The sequence below is a fragment of the Dreissena polymorpha genome, chromosome 1 (assembly GCF_020536995.1).
Source record: "Dreissena polymorpha isolate Duluth1 chromosome 1, UMN_Dpol_1.0, whole genome shotgun sequence".
NCBI lineage: Eukaryota > Metazoa > Mollusca > Bivalvia > Myida > Dreissenidae > Dreissena > Dreissena polymorpha.
In genome coordinates this window covers 49,525,687-49,542,579 of record NC_068355.1, presented here as the reverse complement: position 1 = coordinate 49,542,579, position 16,893 = coordinate 49,525,687, and the positions used below count along the sequence as shown (strand labels likewise).

Genomic DNA, 16,893 nt, shown 5'->3' with positions numbered 1-16,893 from the left:
CAAGGTCATCCTTCAAGGTCAAAGGTAAAAGAAAAAAAAAATAATTTCAAAGTGGCCCAATAGGGGGCATTGTGTTTCTGACGAACACATTTTTTGTTCACAGAGTTATGGCCCTTTGAAATTTTCCATTAACTGTACATATAGTGCAATTCTTGTCCGGGCTATTTCTCAGCAACTAATGACCGGAATTAAATGAAACTTTATGGGAAGCTTCACTACCAAGAGGACATGTGCATATTATTAGCTGGTTCTCGTCGGATGATTTTTCACAGAGTTATGGCCCTTTGAAATTTTCCATTGTACACATAGTGCAATTCTTGTCCGAGCTATTTCTCAGCAACTTATTACGGGAATTCAATGAAACTTTATGGGAAGCTTCACTACCAACAGGAGATGTGCATATTATCAGCCGGTTATGGTCGGATGATTTTTCACAGAGTTATGGCCCTTTGAAATTTTCTATAAACTGTACATTTAGTGCAATTCTTGTCCGGGCTATTTCTCCCCAACTACTGACTGGAATTCAATGAAACTTTATGGGAAGCTTAACTACCTTGAGGAGATGCGCATGTTATTTGTGGGTTCTGGTTAGATGATTATTTAGAGAGTTATGGCCCTTTGAAATGTTTAAGTTGCTAAACCATCCATCGTATTATTTTGTCCAAAGTTATGCCCCTCAAGACGTTTCCTTTTATCTGAATATAAAGTACAATATTGTGACAAAAAAACCTTTGGGGAGCATCACCCGTCTGCGATAGTTTCTTGTTCAAGATTGATCTGGAGCTAGAGGAGAAATGCTTGTTTTCAAACAACCACAGTATATTTTTTTGAATTCTAGGACGCAGACAAAGAAATCATGAAAAAACTCAAGGCAGATGGCAGACTGGTTCACCAGAGTACCTTAAAGCACAGCTACCCTTTCTGTTGGAGGTAAACAAATCTAGAATTTTCTGTAAATTGTTTGAACTAAAGGTCAGAAAGTGTACCCATAGCTATAGTGTTAAATTGATAAAATCAATAACTCATTTATTCTCTACTTTTACCAGTATGTATTTGCATCACATTGAATGCTGCAAATTCAACATGCTAACGAAACCGATGCCCATATTAGTGAGCTGTTGTATTGTCAAAGTGTCATGTACATCATTTGTACAGGTCATAGTGTAATGTACATACTTTGTACAGGTCTTAGTGTAATGTACATCATTTGTACAGGTCTTAGTGTAATGTACATCATTTTTAAATGTCATAGTGTAATGTACATCATTTGTACAGGTCATAGTGTAATGTACATCATTTTTTACAGGTCATATTGTAATGTACATCATTTGTAGAGATCATAGTGTAATGTACATCTTTTGTACAAGTCATAGTGTAATGTACATCATTTGTACAGGTCATAGTGTAATGTACATCATTTGTACAGGTCATAGTGTAATGTACATCATTTGTACAGGTCATAGTGCAATGTACATCATTTGTAGAGTTCAGAGTGTAATGTACATCTTTTGTACAAGTCATAGTGTAATGTACATCATTTGTACAGGTCATAGTGTAATGTTATCATTTGTTCAGGTTATAGTGTAATGTACATCATTTGTACAGGTCATAGTGTAATGTGCATCATTTGTACAGGTCATAGTGAAATGTATATAATTTGTACAGGTCTGAGACGCCCCTGATCTACAAGGCTGTCCCCAGCTGGTTTGTGCGAGTGGAACACGCTCAAGAGATGCTCCTGGCAAACAATGCTGAAACATATTGGTTTGTGCTCTTTATATAGCTTTTTATGATAAAATTTGTATGCCCAAACAGAGTTAGAGGCATGAGTTCCTTACTTACATAGCATGTGCTTATTTTTTCAAGACCTGTTTTAATACTGGGTGGCTCTCGTTCAATGTAAACAGTTGAATGACCTTAATATGTGCATAATTGTAAAGAAATGCTTCCACACATTTTGGCAGAACTATATCCCTGTGTCCGCTTTTCAAGTTTAGAGTTTCACAATTTTGTTTTCAACTCTATATTAAATGCTTTACAGATTGTTCTCAAACTTGTACAGCTTTATTACCTTAATGTGAAGATGCTGTTCAAGAAAGGAATTATGGTTGATACAAGGCTGGGCAGAGTTAAGGCCCTTTGTCTTTTTGACAACTGTAGAATATATAATGGATTTGTCTGTGGTGAAGAAAGTTTAGTTGGGGCTCTGTGGCACATTTCTAGTTTATTTTTAATATAATATTGACATAAACATTATTTACTTCTATATTTATTGACATTGTTATTGAGTCTGTTAAAGAACCTTGTGAATGAATGGTAGATTGTTTGAACTTGTCTATGTCTTTTTTCTAATACTTTGATTCAGTCTTAGAAAATTCTGTAAGGAAATAAAGGAGGGTTTCTCCATTATGCTAAAACAGAAATTATAAAATTAAATGTGATTTATTTAATTGTCTATCAGTTGAAAAAATGGTCAATAATAATATCCAAAAAGACTGCTGAAAGGACCTTGTGGCTTTGAATATTTAGATCAGTAATCTTAATTTTGTAATTGTAAGTGAGTTAACTTGGTGTGTTCACACAGGGTGCCTGCATTTGTGAAGGAGAAGCGTTTTGCCAACTGGCTCCAGGAGGCGCGTGATTGGGCGATCTCGCGTAATCGTTACTGGGGCACCCCACTACCGCTGTGGGTGTCAGACGACTACGAGGAGGTAGTGTGTGTGGGCTCCATCGAGGAGCTGATGAAGCTGACAGGGGTCACTGAGGTCACTGACCTGCACAGGGAACAGTAAGCACATCTGCATGCACAATAAGATAACAATAAATTGTCTAGATTGTGAACATGATACCAGCCTCGCTCTTGGAAAATGGGGCTTAATGCATGTGTGTAAAGTGCCATTCCCGATTAGCCTGTGCAATCTGCACAGGCTAGTCACAGACATCACTTTTTGCTTTAATGGTATTTTTGGTTTAAAGGAAGACTCATCTTAATTAAAATACAGTTGAAGTCAGTTGAAGTGAAGTGTCTTCCTGATTAGCCTTTACGGACTGCACAGGCTAATGTGGGACAACACTACGCAAAAGCATTAAACCCTTTATTCTGAGAGGGCGGCTCATATTAGCATTTTTCCTCAATATAAAGCTGGTAACGTAAGACTACTATTTCCATTGGACCATTTTTCCCAATTTTAAAATATCTCTAAAAATATCCCATTACCCCCCAAAATTCCAAATTTGTAGAAAAAATGGCAAAAGGCTGCATATGCATATGTCTATACAATAGGTCAGTATACCTGCTGAGCATGTTTTCACAACACCCTACACTTACTGTAATCCAGTTTTGTCCGGATTTTCTGTTTACACATACTGACGAGATTTCTTATAGACATCAAACATTTTTGGTGTGGTTTTCTCCATATTTCCATGTTTTCTTTTAAAGTTTGCCAATAATGACTGAAATATATTAATGTAAGACCTGTTCCATATTTTTCAGCGTTGACAAGCTGACCATCCCGTCTCGGCAAGGCAAGGGTGTGTTGAGGCGTGTGCCGGAGGTGTTTGACTGCTGGTTTGAGAGTGGTGGCATGCCATACGCCCAACAGCACTACCCGTTCAAGAACAAGAAGGAGTTTGATGAATCATTCCCAGCAGACTTCATCGCTGAGGGAATTGATCAGACCAGAGGCTGGTAGGGCCTTGGGTCACTTGTTGTGAAATGAAAACTGCTAATCGTAACTATTAAACAGATCAGTGCTCACGCTGCTGCCAGACATTATCGCCAATGGCGATTATTTTATCCAACTGACTATTATTTCATAAAATTGTCTAGAAAAAATGGCGATTATTTTATCCTCCTACATCAAAAAACAAAGTGTCTCTAAATGTTGTCCAGCGAATGCGAAACGCCTGCAAATCGGGCCATCAAGCAGGAAAAATCGATAACGAGATTACCTGTGTACACACTCGACCCTGTGTATTGTCATACACGCGTCAATAACTTTTGCGACATTGTGGCCTAGAGCGTTTTTCTCAATCAGTGTCCGACAGCAGTGATATATTTCGGAAAAAAACGTTTTTAATCTCCCCGTGCTTTACCAATCATCGGTAACTGTTAGATCTTTGCTAATTTTTCGCCAATTATTATTTAATTGTCATGAAAGCGCTGCTTATATTGTCGGCTGGTTTGTTTTTCACGCCGTTTTTTCTGCAATAAGATTACGTTGAACATTGCTTGATGAAATAATTATTTAATCGCCATCAACTAATTATCCCCGTAATTACCGCTGTTTGTTGTCTGCTTTAACATAATGATTTCAATTTTTAACCAGGTAACCTGGTTTTCCCAATTCAAAGGGACCCGGCATATGCCATGACCAGCACACACGTGTTTGGAATTACACTGAGGTGGTGTATTTTAACTCACACGCTGTGACGTTAATTGACGTAAACATGATCGGCATTGCCAAAGTGTTATTTTTGGAGTAAATCATTTACAATTGATATTGGCCTCTGCCTACAATATTGCGGCCGATGGCAAACATCGTATTAAGAGATAAAGTAGTCGAACGATATGCACATTTTAGATTATGCATATTAATATTTGATATTATGCATATTTCATGTGCAAAACCGTACAATTATTCGGATTACCGTTTTCGGATACTGTATTTTTTTCGTCGATTATGATTTATTTTCGAAGTTCATAATAGCAAAAATAGAATGACGAATACACATGTGGTGATACGGAAGGTGTGGTTTATAATATTTCAAGTTGTATTATAATATTTCAAGTTGTATTCACCAAAAATTGCAATTGGAAAAACTATAAAAAATTGTATAATTAGTAAGGGCTCTGGGTGGGTTGGGGCCTCTGCCCTTAATTCTTATGTGTATGTAACTGTAGCTGAGATCTGGTTTGTTAAGTCACACTCACAGCATTGATTGTATTCTTTATTGTAAAGCCATGATAATATTTTATAAGAAAATGACACACTGATATTATGCTTGTTTTTAAGTGTACCGGTATATTTATATTATAACTTTAATCCAATAGATATACATTTAATAAAACATAGATAAAATGAGATTCATTGTTTTTTCTTTCTTTTTGCGTTCAGTTCCGTTTTGCGGAAAAGTCCGCATATGTTTTAGCTATTATTTTTTTAAGTAAAAAAATTTTGGCTATTATTTTCTGAAGGCCAGAGTGAGCACTGACAGATGTAGATCAAATTCGGAACTTTACAAGCATTCTGATAGGTCAGTAATTTAAGTTGAAACCAAGTTCAACCTTTAAAACATTTTCTTTTTTGTACAGTAAGTTCAATTATTAAAAAAAAAAGTTTAATTAAGATAACAAATGTAAGAAATTATTTGTATCAGGCCAAGCATTTCTCTGGTCAGATTTCCGGCTTTTGTCAAGAGCCAGCTTGATCTGTTCAGAAAGAAAAAATGCATTTGTTTCAAATTCTGTTGTCCTGAAATAGATTGAAAAAGTGTACAGTCATATTAAGTTATATAATCTGAGTCACTGCATGAAGACTACCAGTATCTAGAGATTTCACACTGTTACACATGTACCTCCATGGCTGGCAAAGCAGATTACTGGTGGATTATTGAAGTTAAAAAATTACAAGTTCAGCTTTAAAAAAGAATAACAAGAAAGTGATTATTATTTTTATTTTTTTGCAGGTTTTACACCCTTCTTGTGTTGTCAACTCTGTTGTTCGGTAAACCCCCATTTAAAAATCTGGTCTGCAATGGACTTGTATTGGCCGCGTAAGTAACACATACTCCAACTTTATGAAGATTGAGAAATGAACATTTATTTGAATCAATATGACAATTTGAACAAACGTCTGGAAGAACATGTCACTATTTCATTTTGCTTCATGGTTTAAATAAATTACTGACAAGTAAATTTAGTCCCTATGTGTGGTGATGTGTTACAGAATTATTAGTCTGTTATGCAAAATTTTGACTGGCCCATTCTTACTCAGTTACTGCAAATTGTTGATGCCAGTCTGGGACATTTTTCTCTGCTCACTTTTATCGTAAATAAGCAATTTGAATTGATTGTTTTATACAGAGATGGACAGAAGATGAGCAAGAGGAAAAAGAACTATCCTGACCCCATGGAGGTCGTAAACAAGTATGGAGCAGATGCACTCAGGTGAGTGATGATAGATAACCTCTGCAGTTTGACAATTTAGTTTCATATCACAAACATTATTGTGATAATCAACTTTGAATAAATGTTTTTTTTAAATGTATTATTTTTATTCAATATAAAGTATTTACTCACCTTGTATTACCTGTTTTCTTTCTTTGAAGATTGGTTTTAGTGGTAAGCAGCTAGAGAGTGGTTAAATTTTGTATGGTTGTGGTTCAAACTGATGTGTTTATTTTTAAACGTGAATGTATGGAGGTATTTCCGTGCATCATCTTGATGTATCAGTAAAGTCAGCAAATACAAAAAAACATACCATAAGCATAAACCTTGGCTTGCAATTGCCCGGACATAGAGGATGGACAAGTGATCACCATCTCATAAGAAAGAAGAATTTAACTCAGATTTGTTAAAAAAAACAACACACTATGAAAAGCCCAAAATGAATTAACCATAAAAAAGAAGACTTTCAATAAATTTCATGATTTGTTTATGTTCTTCTAATGAGCATGTTCATGGTGCCCCAGGCTGTACCTGTGCAACTCTCCCGCTGTGCGTGCAGACTCCCTGAAGTTCAAGGAGGAAGGGGTGCGAGACGTGCTCAAGGATGTCTTCCTGCCGTGGTACAACGCCTACCGGTTCCTCATGCAGAACGCTGAGAGGCTCCAAAGGGTGAGTACATATCTTGCTTGAAGAGTATTGTTCCCTTCTTTGGAAAAACGTTGCGTGCTTTAAGAATTAATGAAACCCCTTGCAAGAGCCCATTTATAGCAGGGACCAAAGAAACAAACAAAGATTATTTTTTTGAAATATTGAAATTTTCCACCAAATTGAAGCTAAGCTTGAAAAATGTATATCTTATGTGAAAGTAAATAAACAATCTTAGCATGTTGGCCTTGTTGCCTGGTGTTATATGAGCTTTGCTGTGGGAAAATTGGGCTAAAGCATATGTGTACAGTGTCTTCACAGATTAGCCTGTGCAGTCCACAGAGGCTTATCAGAGACAACACTTTTTGCCTAAACTGGATTTTCACTAAGAAGAGACTTCCTTTAAACAAAATATACCACAAAAGGGAAAGCATCGTTCCTGATTTGTCTGTACCAACTGGACATGCTAATCCGTGACGACACTTATTGCACATGAATTAAGCCCCATTTTTCCAGAGGCTCATATTTGTTGCTATATTGTGTCCAGGAGGAAGGCGTTTCCCTGCAGTACAGACCGGAGAAGTTGGGCACCTCAGAGAACTACATGGACCGATGGATTCTCTCCTTCACTCAGTCACTCATCAAGTACGTCCGCACCGAGATGACAGGTATGGCACACACTATCAAATTATAAAAATAGAACATAAATATTTTAAAACATATGAGCGCGGCTCTGGGAAAATAGGGTTAAATGCATGTGGGTAAAGTGCAGTCTGCACAGGCTAATCAGGGAGAGACTTAACACCTAAACTGGAATTTGCTAAGAAAAGACTTCCTTTTAACTAAAAACTCCATTAAAGCGGAAAAATTTAATAAAATCATGAGCTTATTTCACGAAGCAGTCTTGTAACATAATCTGTATCCTTCCCCAGCATATCGACTGTACACAGTGATGCCAAGACTGGTGAAGTTTGTTGACCAGCTGACCAACTGGTATGTTCGCATGAACAGGAAGCGTTTGAAGGGCGACACAGGGGCAGACGACTGCCTGCATGCTCTAACCTCGCTGTTTGGAGTCCTCTATTCTATGACCAAGGTCATGGTAAGTGCTAATGTCTATTCTATGACCAAAGTCATGGTAAGTGCTCATGTCTATTCTATGACCAAGGTCATGGTAAGTGCTCATGTCTATTCTATGACCAAGGTCATGGTAAGTGCTCATGTCTATTCTATGACCAAAGTCATGGTAAGTGCTCATGTCTATTCTATGACCAAGGTCATGGTAAGTGCTTATGTCTATTCTATGACCAAAGTCATGGTAAGTGCTCATGTCTATTCTATGACCAAGGTCATGGTAAGTGCTAATGTCTATTCTATGACCAAAGTCATGGTAAGTGCTCATGTCTATTCTATGACCAAGGTCATGGTAAGTGCTTATGTCTATTCTATGACCAAGGTCATGGTAAGTGCTAATGTCTATTCTATGACCAAAGTCATGGTAAGTGCTCATGTCTATTCTATGACCAAGGTCATGGTAAGTGCTCATGTCTATTCTATGACCAAGGTCATGGTAAGTGCTAATGTCTATTCTATGACCAAGGTCATGGTAAGTGCTCATGTCTATTCTATGACCAAGGTCATGGTAAGTGCTCATGTCTATTCTATGACCAAAGTCATGGTAAGTGCTCATGTCTATTCTATGACCAAGGTCATGGTAAGTGCTTATGTCTATTCTATGACCAAAGTCATGGTAAGTGCTCATGTCTATTCTATGACCAAGGTCATGGTAAGTGCTAATGTCTATTCTATGACCAAAGTCATGGTAAGTGCTCATATCTATTCTATGACCAAGGTCATGGTAAGTGCTAATGTCTATTCTATGACCAAGGTCATGGTAAGTGCTCATGTCTATTCTATGACCAAGGTCATGGTAAGTGCTAATGTCTATTCTATGACCAAGGTCATGGTAAGTGCTAATGTCTATTCTATGACCAAGGTCATGGTAAGTGCTCATGTCTATTCTATGACCAAAGTCATGGTAAGTGCTCATGTCTATTCTATGACCAAAGTCATGGTAAGTGCTCATGTCTATTCTATGACCAAGGTCATGGTAAGTGCTCATGTCTATTCTATGACCAAAGTCATGGTAAGTGCTCATGTCTATTCTATGACCAAGGTCATGGTAAGTGCTCATGTCTATTCTATGACCAATGTCAATTATTGTCGTCTTAAGTCTTCATAACAATGTGTTTTCTTTGTAAAGTTGGAAGAATCTCCCCAGGATTTATGCAGCATGGAGTTATCATGAATCAGAGTTAAACTGTTGTGGCTCTTATATTATCTAACAAAATGTTATATTTCATTCATGTTTGCTTTTCACAAACTTTAAAAATGTCTCGTCTGGCAAAATATTTCAGGCAAGTTTGATAATCATTCAAATCACCTGTACAAACCTATATACATGTAGTTTTATATATTGAAATGATAAATATCAACAACAAAAAGCTCACACTTACATTTGCTCACCAATGCAATATTATTGGGGCACACAAAAGTTTTCCCATAATTTTGCCACCCTGTACACAGAATTATCTCAGTCCAATGGTAATCATGTAATCATGTAAAGAATATAATGGCCCATCTTAACCAGTCTGTCTACCGTAGTTGGTAGAGCAGTGGACTACAAGTGTGAGAATCATGGGTTTGATTCTGGGTTTGTTACATAACTAAAGTGGTGATTGGTCATGGAATTATTTCTACAGCCAATCTCTGGCTACCTCATTTTAGTATGCAGTTGTTAGTTACTGATACAAGATGTGCACTTTGTACTCGTAAATATGCTTACCAAGCACAATTTTCTTTGGGTTAACTGACTTAAAATTTATATTACTGAAATACTGTAGAAAATGCAAACAAACAATATAATCTCTCCTGTCAAATGTTGGTTAATGTCTGTTTGAAGGCCCCCTTGATCCCGTACATCACAGAGCTGATGTTCCAGAATCTACGCCACCTGCTGGACCCCGCATACGTACAGGGACAGGACACCCGCAGTGTACACTTCACTATGATACCTGAACCTAGGTGAGTAGAGTACACTTCACTATGATACTTGAACCCAGGTGAGTTGTGTGTACTTCACTATGATACCTGAACCCAGATGAGTTGTGTGCACTTCACTATGATACCTGAACCCAGATGAGTTGTGTGCTATTCACTATGATACAGGATCACAGGTGAGTTGTGTGCACTTCACTATGATACAGGATCACAGGTGAGTTTTGTAGGCTTCACTTTGATACCTGAACCCAGGCGAGTTGTATACACTTCACTATGAAACCTGAACCCAGGTGAATTGTGTACACTTCACTATGAAACCTGAACCCAGGTGAATTGTGCACACTTCACTATGAAACCTGAACCTGGGTGAGTTGTGTGCACTTCAATATGATACAGGATCACAGGTGAGTTGTGTGCACTTTACTATGATGCCTGAACCCAGGTGAGTTGTGTGCACTTTACCACAATACCTGAACCCAGGTAAGTTCACTATGATACCTGAACTGAGGTGAGTTTTGTGCACTTCACCACAATACCTGAACCCAGGTAAGTTCACTATGATACCTGAACAGAGGTGAGTTTCGTGTACTTCACTATGATACCTGAACCCAGTTGAGTTCACTAAAATACCTGAACCCAGGTGAAATGTGTGCACTTCACTATGATACCTGAACCCAGGTGAATTGTGTGCACTTCACTGATACCTGAACCCAGGTGAATTGTGTGCACTTCACTATGATACCTGAATCCAAGTGAGTTGTGTGCACTTCACTATGATACCTGAACCCAGGTGAATTGTGTGCACTTTACTATGATACCTGAACACAGTTGAGTTCACTATGATACCTGAACCCAGGTGAATTGTGTGCACTTCACTATGATACCTGAACCCAGGTGAATTGTGTGCACTTCACTAATTTACCTGAACCAAGTTGAGTTGTGTATTCTACACTTTGATACCTGAACCCAGGTAAGTTGTGATAGCAGGACACTTATGTTTTGCTGAAATTAAAATAGACTGCACTGTATGGTGATGCCCTTACTTTGTGTTGCAAGACAATCAAGGATAGACACTTCAATCTTTTATATGTTTGTCATGTTTACATGTAATTAGAATATCCTGCTAGAGAGGAAAGTATGTGTTCAGATACATTTTTATCATAATGTGAAGTTGTGAACCATTAAATTGTGTGTGTTTTTTCCCACAATATCAAAGGAGCTTTAATAAGGATGTCATTTTTGTCTTGTATCGGGTATTACATATTATTATTACAGTGTTGTTTAAATTTAGTTTTGGCAGTCAACACAACATTGATGAAACCTGCACAATACTATGTGTTTACGTACATGTTCTACCCCTGACATGCTTGCAGGGAGGAGCTGATAGATACAACCATAGAGGCTGCAGTGTCCAGGATGCAGTCTGTGATAGAACTGGGCAGACTGGTTCGAGAAAGAAATACACTGCCTCTCAAGGTAACCAGTCCACATGCTGCCTAGCTCTACACAGAAAAATTAAAATTAGTAAACAAAAAGTATGAATCTGGGCTCGTTTGTTACTTTTCTGTTTATAGAGCCTGGATTTTTTTCTGCTATGTAAAAAAGGCCATTAAACGGACCCAATCCCAAGAAGAGTCTGATGATTATTATATCTCAATTTTATTTCTTAAACATCTAACAAATTATATAACTATAATTTATGATTTTTCCCAATATGGCCAGAAAATGACTTGTTGTGTCAATATTTGTTGATAAAAAAATTCCAATTTGGTCCTTTTTGTCGATAATTTTTTTTTACATTTGCCATTTTGTATTGTTTAAAAAATCCTAATTTAATCTTTTCCTTTTCCCAAAATGGCTATAAAAAACCCTGGAAGCTATATTACAATTAGAATTACAATATATTTAATTATAGTACCCCCTGAAGGAGGTTGTGGCTATAGCCAGTGACCCTGCCACACTGAGTGACATCAAGGCTCTAGAGTCCTATATTGTTGAGGTGAGGCTTGTATACAGTTTGAGGACCAATTGGGCCTTGTTCTGAGAAAACTGGGCATAATGCATGTGTGTAAAGTGTCATCCCAGATTAGCACAGGCTAATCAGGGACGACACTTTCCATCTAAACTTGATTTTCAGTAAGGAGGGACTGTCTTGAAACTAAAAATACCATAAAAGCGAAAAGTGTCGTCCCTGATTAGTCTCTGCGGACTGCACAGGCTAATCTGGGACTTTACTTTACACACATGCATTAAGCCCAGTTTTCTCAGAACACGGTGCAATTACTGAACAGGACCATTAATCCTTCGACTCTGGGATATGCATTTTAACACGTTTGCAGTCAATTAGAAAATAAAAATAGATGAGAGACCTTTCTTACAAGATTGAAGTTTTAAAGGCTGATGAACAGCACCTGAACAGACTGCGAGTTACTAGCAGGCTGGCTGTGCCGAATTTATGCTGGTTGCATTTAGCCATTTTTACGTTGTTTCTGATTGTAAAAGGGTTAACTAAAGAATATACACATTTTGAAGATAATTTCCCTTGTCAAACAACCATACAGTTAGTGTAGATTGTTTTCATGAATGCTGTAAAATTTTTCTGTATGTATCAAAATAAAGTGGTTACTAACTTATCCCCCACAATAACTTAAGGGATATAGAATTGGCGTTGTCCGTCTGTCTGTCAGTCCGCTGTCTGTCACAAAATTATTTTTTGGCGGGGAATATCAATTCAACGAATTTGCTTGTTATGTCACGCAAAGTGTGACTGGGGATAACCTCTTATTATTGCTGTTGGGCAGAAAGTCAACATATATGAGACAGGTTATGGGTGTAACATTTCCTTTTGATGAATGTAAATGATAATAGATATTCCACATTATTACCAATTACTCAGTTTTCATATTCTGTTGGTAAAAATTGCTATTTCAATATGTTTAAACATCCATTTGAAATGTTTTCAACAAAACTAAAGTAAAAAGTAACACAGAAGGGAACTTATTTGCACTGACTTAGCCAATTTAAAGTAATTAACTTGCAATTCAGTACATCTGAAAGTAAACGTAAACAATATATGTGTTTGTCAAAAACACTATGTCCCCTTTTGAGCCGCTTTGAAGATATATATTTGACCTTTGACTTTGAAGGATGACCTTGACCTTTTACCACTCAAAATGTGCAGCTCCATGAGATACACATGCATGCCAAATATCAAGTTGCTATCTTCAATATTGAAAAAGTTATGGCAAATGTTAAAGTTTGACGCAAACACACAAACCAACAAACCAACAGACAGGGCAAAAACAATATGCCCCCCCCCCCCCACTATAGTGGTGGGGGACATAAAAAGGTTAAATGCATAAATATTCTTAGATTTCATATTTTTTGTTATTTGTTCTTATCATAGCAGTGGTGCTTATATGTTGCCTGACAGCTCATATCGTACTTAAACTGGGCAATAATGTTACAAAGCTTTGTAAACAATGTCTTAGAATTATGCTATGGACAAAAATTATGTAAGAAAATAAACAAAGGGCAACAACTCCATAAGGTGCAGAGCCACATTTCTTGTGTACTGCACCTTCCGTTAAAGGGAGTTATCTTACAAACAAGTTTCATGTTGATGGGTTGTATACACTCTTACAAAAATAATTGATACAATTTTGTGCTAGAGACATTCAAAACTAGACTCTGAAACTGCTGTTATTAATAAAACTATAACCTATATGTTGCATTGTAAGGCTACGCAAAATCCAGTCTTTGTAAGAGTTGAATCGTTTTAAGACTAAAGTGTTTTCGGTGCTTATTATACCCCGTCATAGGCGGAGGGATATTGTTTTGGCATTGTCCGTCCGTCTTTCCGTCCGTCCATCCGTCTGGAGCCATATCTTGGAAGGGCTTTGGTGGATTTCATTGAAACTTGGTATGAGTATATAAATGGATAATAGGATGATGCACGCCAAATGACATTGTACACCATCTGTTAATAAAGGAGTTATGGCCCTTTCTATCTTGGAAAAGTGCTTTTTTCAGTGTCAGATATAACACTTTTGTGTCAAGAAGCATATTGGCGGGGGATATCAATTCAACGAATTTGCTTGTTTGATACATAATTTATGGTATGATAAACATCTGCAAACCAATTTGGTGCCCTTTCAGGAATTGAATGTAAAGAGTCTGACCACATCTACAGACAAAGAGAAGTATGGTGCCCGGCTTCATGCTGAACCAGACCACCGCATACTGGGAACCAAACTGAAACAAGACTTCAAAGATGTAGGAACCCACATGAAATGTGATACCTAGCCCCATGACTAAGACAATGCCAGATCTCAAAGCTTGCCTCATGACTTAAGAGATACCAAAGAGAATGCTCACTACATTTCACTGTTGATAAGGGAGAATGCTCACTACATTTCAGTGTTGATAAGGGAGAATGCTCACTACATTTCAGTTTTGATAAGGGAGAATGCTCACTACATTTCAGTGTTGATAAGGGAGAATGCTCACTACATTTCAGTGTTGATAAGGGAGAATGCTCACTACATTTCAGTGTTGATACGGGAGAATGCTCACTACATTTCAGTGTTGATAAGGGAGAATGCTCACTACATTTCAGTGTTGATAAGGGAGAATGCTCACTACATTTCAGTGTTGATACGGGAGAATGCTCACTACATTTCAGTGTTGATACGGGAGAATGCTCACTACATTTCAGTGTTGATAAGGGAGAATGCTCACTACATTTCAGTGTTGATAAGGGAGAAGGCTCACTACATTTCAGTGTTGATAAGGGAGAATGCTCACTACATTTCAGTGTTGATACGGGAGAATGCTCACTACATTTCAGTGTTGATAAGGGAGAATGCTCACTACATTTCAGTGTTGATAAGGGAGAAGGCTCACTACATTTCAGTGTTGATTACAGATAAGGGAGAATGCTCACTACATTTCAGGGAGAATGCTCACTACATTTCAGTGTTGATTACAGATAAGGGAGAATGCTCACTACATTTCAGGGAGAATGCTCACTACATTTCAGTGTTGATAAGGGAGAAGGCTCACTACATTTCAGTGTTGATTACAGATAAGGGAGAAAGCTCACTACATTTCAGTGTTGATAAGGATTGGGTTGAAAAGAAAAGATAAAAACTTTAGCTTGTAATAATGAGGCCATATATATGAATGATAACATTTTTTAAAGGGTTTCTGCGTGAATACCAGCTTAATAACAAGCAGAATGTTTGCAATCATTCCACTCTGTGGCTACTGTAAGCAGATTTGCAGAATGTTTCTAAAGAGAATCTTAAGTTTAGTAGAAAGGTTTAATCCTTTATTTGATGTTATGTCTGTAATGTAACGTGTGGTCCTTTTTTATGCTCCACTGTAAAAATAATTGGATTACAATTAAAAATATTGTATTAACGATCTTTATCAGCTGTTTTCAGAAGTAAATGTTTATTAACTTAATGCTGCTTAAATTATTTAAGTCAGTCTAATGTTCTATCAAAGAAGCCTATTTTAAAGAAAGTCACACATATATCAGGTCCACAAATCCATCCAGTCATTGACAGACAAGGACCTGATGGCGTACCAGCAGTCTGGGGAAATCACTGTACTGGGACATCGTCTTGAGGAGGGCGACCTCCGCCTCATGTACAAGTTTGACAGCGAAACTGGGGCCAAGCAGTACGATGCCCACGCTGACCCTCAGGTACTCAATTTGAGGGATGACTGTGTTTTGGCTTATAGAACATAATTTATCATCTCTTCTTGTGCATATTTATGGTCCATTATTTATCTAAAATTGATTTTTAACAAATTAAACTGAAGTCTTTTTATGTCCCCCACTATATTAGTGGGGGACATATTGTTTTTGCCCTGTCTGTTGGTTGGTTGGTCTGTTGGTTGGTTGTTTGGTCTGTTTGCGCCAACTTAAACATTTTGCAATAACTTTTGCTATATTGAATATAGCAACTTGATATTTGGCATGCATGTGTATCTCATGGAGCTGCTCATTTTGAGTGGTGAAAGGTCAAGGGAATCCTTCAAGGTCAGAGGTCAAATATATGTGGCCAAAATCGCTCATTTTATGAATACTTTTGCAATATTGAAGATAGCAACTTGATATTTGGCATGCATGTGTATCTCATGGAGCTGCACATTTTGAGTGGTGAAAGGTCAAGGTCATCCTTCAAGGTCAGAGGTCAAATATATGTGGCCCAAATCGCTTATTTTATGAATACTTTTGAAATATTGAAGATAGCAACTTGATATTTGGCATGCATGTGTATCTCATGGAGCTGCACATTTTGAGTGGTGAAAGGTCACGGTCATCTTTCAAGGTCATTGGTCAAATATTTGTGGGCCAAATCGCTTATTTTATGAATACTTTTGCAATATTGAAGATAGCAACTTGATATTTGGCATGCATGTGTATCTCATGGAGCTGCACATTTTGAGTGGTGAAAGGTCAAGGTCAAGGTCATCCTTCAAGGTCAAATATATGGGTCAAAATTGCTCATGTAATGTCACTTCTGCAATATTGAAGCTAGCAATTTTATCTTTGAAATGCATGTGTATCTCATGGAGCTGCACATTTTGAGTGGTGAAGGGTCAAGGTCATCCTTCAAGGTCAAACGTCATATAGGGGGACATTGTGTTTAACAAACACATCTTGTTAAATCTAACTATTTTTCCTCTAATATTCGCCAAAATATATATTTTGCAAAACATTTTAAACTTATATGGGATTTATGTTTTTTCCCTTCAATGTAGTCAAGTTACTTTTCTCTCTCTCTATGGTTACGTGAAAGCCTTTTCTATTGTTATGTGTGTCAGGTGCTGGTGCTGGTGGATGTGACCCCTGATCAGACATTGTTGGACGAAGGTGTGGCCAGGGAGGTCATCAACCGCATACAGAAACTCAGGAAGCAGGTACATACCCACATAACCAGTGACAACTCACAGTAAACATGTATTTGAGCTGGGCTTAGTGCATGTGCATAAAGTGTCGTCCC

At 37.5% G+C, this 16,893-nt stretch overlaps 1 protein-coding gene across 5 annotated transcripts in view; it reads left to right on the top strand.

The window, feature by feature from the left end:
• The window catches only part of LOC127879630 (isoleucine--tRNA ligase, cytoplasmic-like), a 56,216-nt gene that overhangs the window by 31,591 nt on the left and 7,732 nt on the right, over positions 1–16,893 (top strand). For all 5 annotated transcript variants that reach the window (XM_052426613.1, XM_052426603.1, XM_052426630.1 and 2 more), the window contains 15 exons: positions 839–930; positions 1,666–1,764; positions 2,585–2,788; positions 3,494–3,688; positions 5,689–5,775; positions 6,086–6,169; positions 6,694–6,838; positions 7,362–7,482; positions 7,747–7,916; positions 9,777–9,898; positions 11,248–11,350; positions 11,790–11,873; positions 14,033–14,149; positions 15,420–15,587; positions 16,715–16,810. In XM_052426613.1, the coding sequence (XP_052282573.1) occupies positions 839–930; positions 1,666–1,764; positions 2,585–2,788; positions 3,494–3,688; positions 5,689–5,775; positions 6,086–6,169; positions 6,694–6,838; positions 7,362–7,482; positions 7,747–7,916; positions 9,777–9,898; positions 11,248–11,350; positions 11,790–11,873; positions 14,033–14,149; positions 15,420–15,587; positions 16,715–16,810 (1,887 nt within the window). The remainder of the gene's footprint in view (positions 1–838; positions 931–1,665; positions 1,765–2,584; positions 2,789–3,493; positions 3,689–5,688; positions 5,776–6,085; positions 6,170–6,693; positions 6,839–7,361; positions 7,483–7,746; positions 7,917–9,776; positions 9,899–11,247; positions 11,351–11,789; positions 11,874–14,032; positions 14,150–15,419; positions 15,588–16,714; positions 16,811–16,893) is intronic.